This window comes from Poecile atricapillus, chromosome 14 (assembly GCF_030490865.1).
Source record: "Poecile atricapillus isolate bPoeAtr1 chromosome 14, bPoeAtr1.hap1, whole genome shotgun sequence".
In the NCBI taxonomy this organism is placed as follows: Eukaryota; Metazoa; Chordata; class Aves; order Passeriformes; family Paridae; genus Poecile; species Poecile atricapillus.
Window position 1 is genome coordinate 13,183,397 of NC_081262.1, and position 12,236 is coordinate 13,195,632.

Sequence of the window (12,236 nt, forward strand, 5' to 3'; positions counted from 1 at the left end):
CTTAACTGAATGGGAACAGATATTTGTGAGAAAAGTGCTGAGTAAATGTTAATTACAGGATAGGCTTAAAAACTCCTGGATTTTGAAAACTAAAATAATCATGCCACAGTGAAGTTAATTAGATCCACCTCCACAGTTTGAAATTTCTTTTCAAGTAGCTGATCTGATTACAGTTGTAAGGAATCTGGAGCAGCAGAGGAAGTACAATGCTGATTATGTCTGAATAAATAACTTGAAAATCACAAAGATGATTAAAGCTTCTTTAAAATACCATGTTTTTACTTTCTACTCTTGTTCTGTCTCATCTCCTGCCATTCACAGACCTGATAGTAGTTTCTTTTCTGTGTCCTTTACATCCCTCTCTGCAGCACAGGACTTGTAGAGAACCCTGTTGTCCTTTAAAAAAAAAGGGAATTCAGTGACAGAAGCTGGAGTAGTTCTCTGTTGTGTGTGTCAGTTTCCTAGTTTAAATCAAATTACAATGCCAAGAAGTTCTTTGGAGGGTGAAGAAGCAAGAGCCTACTCTTCATTTTAATTGATAAGAATGCAGTACAATGGCAATGGGAAAACAAGAAAAAAAGCACTCACTGAATTTTTCCAATGTCTCCCACATACCTGAACTTGCCAGTGAAATAAAGCCTGCAGAGGCAGAGGTTCTGCAAGGGTGGAATCATTTCTTCCATTAAAATTTTTGTTAAAAGCTGCTCTCTAACCCTGGAGATGCACTATTGACATTGAAATGTTGTGCCAGAAGAGCTGAGAGCCCCCAGCATGACCTTGGGATTCCAGGATCCTTGGGATCCTTGCCTAGCTCTGACTCTCCAGTGGCCTGGCTGTAGTGGGAGAGCCACTTGGCTGTTGGATAAAAACCAAAGAGATGACCAAAAATGGACACATTTATAAACACCTCTTTTGTATTGTTAAGGATTTGTCTGAAAAATACCCCAACCAAACAAAAAAACAAAGCAAATAGACCTCCATTAAAACATCATTTTCAGTAAAACCCCTCATTTATTGGCCAAGAACACGGGGGCCACGCAGGGCTGCCCATGGCTGCTCTGCCTGTGTGCACCAGCATCACTGGGGTTTCCTTCCTGCCTGTTCATCTGCCTCTGTACCCCAAAATCCAAACAGTCCTGTGATCCATAGTGTCCCACGAGTGATGATCTGTGCCAGTGGCTGTTGGGAAACACTGTGATTCCTCTGTCCCCTGAAAAGGGATGGGGAAAAAGAAAAAAACTTTTATTTTTTTCTTTATTATTTTTTAATTTTTATTTTTTTTGCAGACATGGGAGATTTCATGGACACAGACCAGAGAAAAACAGTGACTGAAGGACAAGCTGCCGTTCTGAACTTCCCACACATCCTCAGCCATCCGAGGCCCCAAGTGACGTGGTTTAGAGACGGGCACAAGATTATACCAAGCAGCAGAATGTAAGTCAATTTAAAGCTCAAAATACACCCACCCTAAAATATGATTAATTATATTTGATAACACAGCTTACATTTTAAGTACACTAATTAAGGTTTAAAGAGAATAAAGTATTCGTGTTCATACTAAGTTTGAGATAAATTACTATTTTAAGACTGTCTCTGAACTTCTGAAGCAGTTTGACAAAATAATTCATGTGGTTTTAATGGTCCTGGTGCAGCATAAGGGGCTGGATGTGCAGAATGTCTGAGCTTCCTTCATGCTATTCATTTCCATCATACATTTTGGAAAAGGGAATGTTCATCTCTCAATTGTGTTTACTTGAGTGCACTAACTTAATGAATTCTGAGGCTTTTTTCTTTTAATACATGAATCTGTGGGGTTTGTTGCAGAGTTCTGCTTAGTACTATCTTCCTCACCATAAAATTCCAGATATTGTTTATTATTTTCATTATTTTTTAGCCAATGACAGTTTTATTTATTTGTGCTTATTAGCAGCTCACCCCTAATGACATAGAACTTGTACTTTGATTAGTTATTATCTCAAGGTGTGCTCATTTTCCTTTTCTGAAACAGTTATGAAGCCACCCCATGTTTTTATCTGCACAGTTTCATTCAGAGACTGAAGGGCTTGGCTGTAACACTAAAAAATGTGGATTGAATTTTGTCTCATTTATTAGAAAGCTGTTGAAAGGCTAGGAATGTTGCTAGCTGGTTTTTAACTGTGCATTACATTTTTGTGTATTCAGAGATATAGATGTGCTAGCAAATGATGGTAATGGGATATTGCTGTGTTCCAGGAGTGCTGAGGCTGTAGAGTTCATATTACAAAGGGAAAACTTCTCTTCAATTTGAATTTTGCTAATCTGTACAGTATATTTTACTGCTATGTGCCTTTTTGAAACCTGAAAGCTGGTATTAGAGTAGCTTTGAAACTAGTAGTTAAAATTAGTATTGCAGGGATGTGAAGAAACAATGTAATAATTTATGAATAATTTAATAGTAATTTGATGGGAAACAGCTGGAAGATGAAACAATGGGTTCCTGGGCAATCTCTTGAGGAGAGCTAAGTGACAAATCCTGAGTTATTAACCATTAAGGATCTACTTCCTCCACTTGTGCCACATTACGAATTTTGTGTTGTCGATGCTGAGAATACACAAATCAGAAATTTGCAGATAGTGACAAGGCCTTGTTATCCTGATATCTGAGAGTCTCCTGGAAACCCTTACAGGGAACAGAGCACGGTGACCAAGGCAAGCTGAAAATGAGATTTGACTGAGTTCTCTTACAGTTTGGGGGAATTGCAAGTTGAGCTGTGTATGTCATGTGTTTGTTAATATAAAGATCCTGATTTTCACCTGCTGTGCTTTCCTCTTGCTCTTACCCCATTGGAATTGCTGGGGTAAAATCACTTGTAACTGTGGTCGTGCTTACAGATGGGAGAACTGCAACACTGGCTACAGCAGGGGTGAAATACACCTCAAGGTTTCCATAGAAATCCCATTTCCCTGGTCAGAAATTTTGTCTGAAAGGAACATTTGAGGATATTTGTCTGGCCTATGTAGGAATCTCTGAGTACTTCTGCAGCTGAAATGCCCGTGCTGGAAGTGTGAGCCCCCTTGGAAGTTTGATAGATGGTGCATAGAGAGTCTGATATGTTCAGGAAGTGACAGATTTATGGTACACACACCAATCATCAGAGCACTCTGTGTGCAGTAGGTCTCAAATATTGGAAAAACTAGAGAGTATCCACTCACATCTTGCTGTCCATTAAATTTTGGAAGTAAATATGGCAGCCCTATAAATACAGGAAAGCTGAGACATGGAGAGGATGCATATAAAACTGTGAGAAATGCAGAAACATCTTATGGGAGTTGTTTCTTACCTGCGGAGCAAGTTGTGCATTTCACACATTTTTTGTGCACCAGGAGGTATCAATTTCCCTGATCAGTTTAGCCAGTGATCCAGTTAGGCTGATGCATCAATCTCACTGGATCTCCTGCTAAACTGATCAGGGAAATTGATACAACCACCTTGTACGATGCTCTTTAATCGGATTAAAAGTACCTTATATTGCTAAATCAATATCAAGCTTTTTTAATGCTCTTAAACAAGCTTACAATGATTTGGCTGAATCAATCAGCCATAATTTCATGTGTCAGCTGTAATAATGATTTCTAGGAGTGACATTGCTCTGGTGCATGAGGAGTGAGGACATAAACAGTGTTAAAAATGGGGAGAACAGTGGTGGTTATGGTGAAATTCATTCAAATAGTTGGTTAAGTCTTCCTCATGCAAAAACCTTATTTTACATGTGCTTAATACTGCACCATTTTTATGCCATAAAAATGATCCTCATGTTTGTGTGCATGGATTCATCTCACTGATGTGGGAACAGAGTTGTCCTTAGGTGAGAGGTACAAATGATCAAAAGTTACACTAGTTCTGAGAATAAAAAATAAGACATTCTTGAGATATTTCAAGGAATGGCATTTAATTGGCCCTGCAGTAAGGCTTTCCTAGCAGGTTTGAGGTGGTAAATGCTGATGTATTTCTCCTTCACCAGTATTTAGGACACTTATGGGGAGGGGCCCTGCCAGCTACTCAGCATCTCTGGGCAACCTGTGCCAGGGCCTCACCACCCTCAGCAGGAAAAATTTCTTCCCTATATCCACCCTCTTTTAGTTTAAAACTATCCCCTCTTGTCCCATCACTGTGTGCCCTTGTCAGTTGTTCAGGTTCAGTGAATAGCTTTGGCTTCACCTTTTTTTAGATCCTACTCTGAGAGTGTGCATGGCTGTGACATTTTCTGGGAGAAAGTTTCCTTTGGGACACAAGCAATTTTTTTTCAAACTCCACACTCTATTTAATTTAACTGCTGGTGTTATTCATAGTGGGAATTTTGCAGAAAATAATCACATATTAGTACCTATCATAATGGTGTTGCTAATATTTTGTTCAAGCCTCCAGATAAAAACAGGAGTAGGAAGACAAGTTGCTCTTAAATGAGTGAGCATGAGAAGTCAAAAAATCCCTGCATAAAATGGAAGTGTGAAGCAAATGGCCTGCACATACTCCTGGGGTTGTTTCTGTAGTTGATGAATTAAGGTAACAAATCTGCAGCAGTCAGTGGGACATGATGGTGTGTGTTTAAAAATTTAAGTCCTAAAAGTCACTGTCATCCCCTCCTCGCTCAGTGCAGTGTGGGTGTACATTCATTTTGGGTTTTATGCATTCTCTGTCACCAAAGCTTCAGCCTGGTGTTTTCAATAGGTGTTTCTAGAACAGAAAGAAGCTCTGTACAAGCTAGAAATGTATGAAGTGGAGAATTGGAGGAGACCAAAAGATCAAGAACGAGAGAAAATGAGCAAGGAGAAGAATTAGGGTTTGAGGTGTTTGTTATTATTCTGCATTCCTCAAGAAGTTCTAGAAGAGACTTCACATTCCACCCAGACAGATTAATTTCCAAATACACCAGCAGAGAAATGTGGACTTAGAGCTGCACTGTTACCCAGGGTCTTGACTGATGGGGTGATTTTGCCTGTTTCCCTGCACATCTTACCAAAACCAGCAGCTCTCTAAAGGTGACTGCATCAAAAGAAATTGCTACTCTGGGATCTCAAGTATTCTGCTTGCCTTGCCTGCCTGTACTTCATCAGGCTTAAAAGCAAAGCACATTTAACTTTCTTTACACGAGCACAAACAGTACCTTGGAGAGGCACAAAGGACAGTGGCACCATCAAGGTCTACAATTGCCTTTCACTTGTGGCTTTGAGGAATTAAATTCTTAGTACTCTTAGAGGATTTTTTACCTTTCTCTAAGTGAAGCACTTCTCAGAGAAAAGGTTCATTCCAGCCATCAATTAATTTAATTCACTTTCTTTAAGAAGAAAACTTCTATGCAGACATTATTACTGTCTTCATTAACTTCCTTACAGTGAAACTGCTCTTCCCCATGTAAGCTGCAGTTAGATGAATGCTAACTCATGTATTTTGACAGTGGAATTATGTCTGACACAAAACAGGAAAGTTCATTTTTGGTGTATAAAGGCACTTCTGGGGTGTCCCTTTCAGCAGGATGGACATTTATAGTCACTTAATTAACTCCTGAGGAACCGATAGACTTCACAAATGCACTTCATCCCCCCAGGCAGGGATGCTGAATTGCACTGCCTTCAGGTACACATGGGTTAATATCTATCAATTCATTATTGGATGTATTTGGATATTAATGGAGTCATTATTAACTCTTAGAGACTGAAGTTGCTGGCAGATTGTGGAAATTAAAATACATTAAGCACAAGCAACTCTCTCATGACTTGCTGTGGTTTTGAACATTCACAATACTTTGCAAATAGACAAAGCTGGTGCAAATTTATTAGACATTTGTTAAAGTAAAATTGTAAATATATTAATGGCAGCCTCAAAAAAGAAAGTAGCTGTAGCTAAGTAGACTTTAAAAGATGAGAAAAATTAAAGTATCTAGGAATAATATATCAAATTTGGGGCTGATAATAGCGTTAGATTAGGTTTTGCTTTGATGATAGCTGCTGACTTAATGTGCCATGTATATATTTTTCACTTTAAAACAAACACCACTTCATTTTTCTGTGAGCAGTTCTAGTGGCACAGAGCATCTCTCTGCAAATACCAGCCTGTCATACAACTTGAGCCAGTTGCACATAATTACTTTTCACATACACTGGATAATACTTTCATTAAGATCATGATGATTATCATTACTGAACAATAAATTCAGAGACTGTCAACTCTGCAATATATTAGCTTAGCAATAATTTAAAAATTAAAAATTTGCAGATCTCCCATCTGCTGACATCATGGAGTGACACCTCTCAGCAATAAGATGTGAAAAAGCCCAATAATGCTGGGTTTATCTGTATGCACCTGTCACAGGCTCTATATTAAGGTCACAGTACCTGCAAAAGAAGAATATTTGGTAGAATTAAATTATTCCCTTAAACTAAAATTCATCACCACCACCCTGTAGTTAATTTATTTAACCAAACTTCTGCACTGAGTAACTTCAGCTTGGAGGAGCAGGCAGCACCAAGAATTATCTTCCTATAGTTTCAGTGTTATCTCCAAGGCCTGTATGGGTAGGAAGGACTGTAGGGAGATCTCCCATCATCTCTTGGAGTTTGAGGAGTCCTGGCACTGTCAGGGGCTGTGTGAGCATCACTGGCTGTCAGGGGCTGCTGTGGGTATCACCCTGCTCAGCAGAGGGAAACAGCAGCACCCCTGGCAGCAAATCCCAGGATTATTTCCCAAAGCTGTTTGACTTGTCTGGATCCAACCTCGCTGCTCTCCTCTCTGCACGTCCTTTGTTTGCCACAGGTTTTAAACGTGTCGGAAATTAATTTATTCTGACCTCTCAACTTCCCTGGTGGTTGTTGTTGGGTTTGATGGAGGGGGAGGAAGGCTGAGGTGGTACCTGGGGACCTTGGGATGCTGATTGCAGAGTGGGTGGGAGCAGCACAGCCCCTCTGAGGTGGGAGAGGGACAGCAGGAAGAAAACATTGCTGCCAAAGAAAATGCCTTTTAGCAAGGCTCATTTGGAAGGGGATTCTTCCCAGGAGAGGCACATTTTGGGATTTGACCAATATGTTTCATTACAAATTTGGACCGCAAACCACAGAGGGTTTTGTAATATATGTTTTTTTCATGAGCCAGGGGAAGTTGCTGCCATTATGGTAGCGTTGTAAAATCCATATCTTTGGTAGAAAAAAGTGGATGCTTGGAACTAATATTGTGCTTTAATGGGCCTCAGCTGCCCACAGTATCTTCCAGGACAATCTTCAACAGCTGTAAATTTCAATAAAGCTTCAAAGATCACTGTCTAGGAGGAAAATCTGACTGTTGGATATTGTTTTTCCTATGATGATCACATATAAAGAACAAAATCATTTTATGTGCTACTACCCTTATTAATCATAGCTTTGGTATTTGTAAAACAAAGGCAATGGAAGTGTCACTAGAAGGAAACCTTTTTAGCTCTAAGCATGATTTACTTATCACAGCTTGCATTGAAATTGATTTATGAGTTTGTTGCTTTCTGGGGACAAATGTACTTTGAGAAATAAAATACTGATGGTGAAAGAAGTGTTAATAGCATTACTCTTTGAAGATGAGTTATATACTATTTTTAAAAAATCATCCTCAGTCTAGAGGTGAGTAAATATGAAGACTCATCATCATATTTTGAGGCTCACTTTTTGCATCTGCTGCATTTTCTAATCAGAACTAAAGATGCTATTAAGGACAAATCATGAATATAATCCTTTAATAACTAATGTGCTTTTGTGGAAAACTATTTTTCTGTCAATCTTTGAACTACTCTGCTTACAAATGGAAATATTTTAATATGCAGCCAAGATAAGACTATTTAAAAGTGTTGCAGTTATTCTTACGAGCAAATATGCAAAAGAAAACTATTGCTTTATGCTTAAAAAGTGGCAATTGTTCACAAATCACCGGGAACAATTTATCTCCTGTGGCCCCTCACATATCTCTGCTTTTATGGAAATAGATGCAAAATCCCTGCGATTTATCAAATATAGCAAAAGGTAATGTCTTATGTTTACCAATCAACTTTTATTAATCAAAACTGACTGAAGTAAAATGTATCTGTCAGTACTTATGGCTCTGTACTACAAAGGATTGTTAATTTTCTTTCTGTGCAGGAAAGGACAAATTCTGTGTTGCCTCATGATTCCAGTGGATTTTTATGTGATGTGAAAAGGTGCTAAGACATATAAGTTTGTAGCTTTAAGATACAGGTTTATGTGGAATACTTTAAAAGCCTTTCATTTTGGCAGATTTACTTTTATCATGAAAACTGCTGTGTGTGATTCAGGAAGAAAAAAAAAAAAAAAACAACAAACCCAAAACCACAGAACCTGGCGCTCTGGGGATGTATTGTGGCTTTTGTGGCTGATTTGCATCAAGTCTACTTTGTTAACAATATTCAGCTTGAATTTAAAGAATTTGCTACATGGGAGCAAGTGTGAAGCAGTTTTACATGAATTGGTGCTGCAGGAGCTGGCAGGCTGTGCCTGGGGTGGGGAGTGGAGCAGCTTTGTGCTTGGCCATCACCAAACAGGTTCCAAATGAATTGAAATCCATGGCAAACCTTGCTGTCTGCTGTTCCATGGGTCACTCTGATCCGTGTGAGAGGAGGCTTTTTTGGCTCTGGTGAAACTCTGCAAAGGCATCTTGCAATTAGAAGTGAGAAAACAGTCAAATTCTGCCAAAATTTGTGTGAAATCGATTTATCTGCTGCTTGTTAGTGCTACCTTTTATTTCTTAATACACACCTGTGGCTATTTTTATGTCTTACACAAATCCCTTGTTTTACATGAAAGGACCAATTCTAGACATAGACAAACAAGGCAAATGTTTATTGGGGTGAGCACAGCCATCTCTTGCTTGCTCAGCTTCATTCTTTGGTGCTTTTCTCTCTAAATTCCCTCTTTGCTTTTCTTTATATTTCTGCTACTTGAGTGGGGAAAGAGTGGAATGCATCAACCTGCTTTTCATAGCAGGGCAAAGGGAAGGGGTAAGGAGTGGAAATGGTGAAGGAAATCTCTTCCTTCCCTCACCTCTCAGGAGTGTCAGTGTCCTGGGAGTGTGGCCTTCACTTTTCTTTAGTTTCTTCCCCAAAAAATCTTGCTGAGCTTCTCAACCCAAACTCCCAGGAAACATCCTGTACTGCCACTGATCCATCCCAGGCCTGTGTCCCCCCTGGAAGTTCCCTGCAGCCTCTGGAAAACTGAACATTGCCAGCATTTTATTTCTGTTTGTTGTGGCTTATTTGAAGAATCAGGACCTAATGTGTCATTGAGAAATAACATAGGAGAACAAATATACAGCAATTTCAAGCTTGTATGTGCCTGGCTCCTTGAATTCTCAGAATTGAGGTCTAAAGGAGACCTTATTTAGGAAAAGCACTTGAAAGCATTGCATCTAAGGGCTGTACAACAACATTTTTTGTACTTTTTTCTAAAACCTCAAAGCCTATTCACTTTATAAAATGGGGTTTTGCTAGATTTTACTCAATGATTTTTCAAGAAACTGCATTTGCTGTTGTCATTCAGCAACCACAACCATTTGCAAGAATTTTAACAACTCTGCTGCTGCCTGCCAGCTGCCATGTGTTCCTTTCCTGCTCCCTGCATAAAACCTCCTCACTGCAAGAGGACTGCAATACTTTCATAGTAATCACTAGTTCAAATCACTGATTATTTTAAAACATCAAATCTCATTTTTGGCAATCCATCATCTGTTTCCATGGGAACTGAAACTGGCCTCAGCAGCCACAAGAAACAGAGTTTATTGGGATACTTACACATTTCAATGCCTGTTGTTAGACAGCTGCATTTTCTGTTTACCAAACAGATATTGCTGCAACAACCTCATAATACACTTCAAAAATTCTATATACATTTCATTTTAATGCATTTATGTCTTTATTCATATTTTTCACAACTTAGCAGAAATATTATGATGGGGGAGAGGGAAATGTCAGTAATTTCCATCGTATGCAGTCAATATTGGATGTTTCCATGCAGTGTCTTTACTTGTGTTTTAACTAGGGCTGTGACAAATAAGAATGGAAAAATGCCCTGCCTTGAGAGGCTAAAAATAGCTGGAGGCTCCCACTTTTCAGGTGCAGCATTGTCCCTTGATAACCTTATTCCAGAGTTTCTGCTTTCCAAAGTCTGATTTCCTCCATACCTTTTGTCCCAGAATAACCATTTTCCCAAGCCTGCAGCTCATCTTTCTGCTCCAGAGCTCAAATTCTCCTAATTCCTGCTGTTTCCCCACCATTTTTAAACCCCATTGATCAAATCAACAAGGAGTAGCAGTGTGGATTTGAAAATGTTGTTTTGCTGTAGATTTGTGTGGAGTACTTCAGTATCAGAAGGAGTAACTGGGCAACTAATTGAGTATAGTATTGATATGAATATGTATCAGCTTTTTTTTTATTTTCTTCCAATTCAACTGCTTTAGAGTGGAAATAATTGTTTTGGAGTTTGACATTATTTTGGTTCAGAAGTGAGGCAGTCATTTAAGACAAATCTCAAATCTTGAAAAACTGTTCTACTCACAGATCTTCTATCAAACAAACAACCCTCATCTTCTCCCATCTTCTAATGCTGATTTTATCATCACAGGGTGAAGCTGGCTTACAGGGAAGCATTTTGGGGAAAATTAGATCATATTTACTAATAAACATGCTGGAATTAAATTCTATAAATTAATTAAATACTTTGCCCTGCAAAATAGGGGGTGGGAGGGAACTGTTCCATGCTCCATCTAGTGCTGAGATGCAAGGTGAGAAATGCTGATTTTTCCAGGCTCCCACATGATCTCTGAGGAGTTTCCAATAACAGGAAGCATCTCATAAAGCTACTGCATAATTTGGCGAAACCTCTTCCTATCTCTGTTTGTCAGCTCCTAAAGCACTGGGCCTTGGTTCAGTTCAGATAAATTAACTGTTTAATAAAGGGACTCAGTTCCCTGCTTTGTTGGGTGACCTCCCAATAAAAAAAATTCTAATTCTGCTGCAAATCTAGCGAGTCTTTGTGTCCTTGGTTGTGTCTCTCATCACAAACCCTTTCTGCCCCAGATCTAACCTGGGAGAAGGTTTAGTGGAAGTGCCTTGAAAATTCTCAGTTCTTGCTCTTCCTGAGCTTTCACAGGGCTGATCCCAGATCATGTAATCACTGGTGCAGTATTTTCCTCAAAAACCACTTTCTAAAGAAAATATCTGCCCTCCCATCTTTGTGTCAGAGTGTTTATCAATAATTTATTCACATTTAGCATAATTAGAACAATTCAAGCTGTATTTTCACACAGATGGGTTTTTCTGCACTCATATGTAGTTAAATACCTGCTGCATGAGGGGATGATAAATAACTGGTAAGAAATGGCTGAGGGTGCACAGCACAAGAGCAGAGAATATTGTACAGCTGCTTTGCTGGGATCTAGATCTGGTACTGACTACACCCAACTGGTTTTAACAGCATTATTTGAAGAGTAAATTAATTTATTTTTAAGAATTTTTAATTAAAATTTTAATTTTAATATATCTTGAAGAAATCCTGTAAATAGGTCTTTATTGTATGTTGATTTAAATATTCCAACACAAGGAATAAACTAACATGCCACTCATAATTTAATAAAAACTGGGAGTTGGCAAAATCTTCTTGTTTCAGAGAAATAACGAGAAGTGTCTCTTTAATATTAGAATGCCTGATAGCTTTTAATCCATAGCTGTCAGTGCTAATTTCACTAAATAAAAGACTTTATGGTGCTGAAAGGTTCACTAATCAAGATTCATAAAGGTACAATTCCAGTTGTCATCCTCTTGTCTCTTTGGGAAGCCACTTTTATACACGCAACAAATCCTGAGTGGAAAAAAATACCGAGCATGAAGTAGGAAATTGAGTGTGTAAAACACACTTTGCTTTTTCTTGTGAAACCTTGAAGGTGGTGCTGGATGGATAAAGGATCTGGACATCGTGTCTGAATTTTTGAATTATTTCAGCAAAATTATTTCATCAGTAGGAAAATTTCTGCTTGAGGATCAGCTTTTAGAGCTCTCTTTTCCTTGCTGGGAGGTTTCTGTCAGTGAATTGTGGGGTGTCTGAATGCTGTCAGTTCCTCTGAAACCTGCTGCACCCCATGGGATATTCCCTTAATCTGCTCTAATGCATCCTGTGACTGGTAGGTGTGAATTTTGATCATTTCTGTACTAAAATACTAATTTTCATCAAAT

At 38.8% G+C, this 12,236-nt stretch overlaps 1 protein-coding gene across 3 annotated transcripts in view; it reads left to right on the plus strand.

The window, feature by feature from the left end:
- Positions 1-12,236, plus strand: part of SDK1 (sidekick cell adhesion molecule 1) — a 384,634-nt gene that overhangs the window by 116,764 nt on the left and 255,634 nt on the right. For all 3 annotated transcript variants that reach the window (XM_058850018.1, XM_058850019.1, XM_058850017.1), the window contains one exon: positions 1,287-1,434. In XM_058850018.1, coding sequence (XP_058706001.1) covers positions 1,287-1,434 — 148 coding nt within the window. The remainder of the gene's footprint in view (positions 1-1,286; positions 1,435-12,236) is intronic.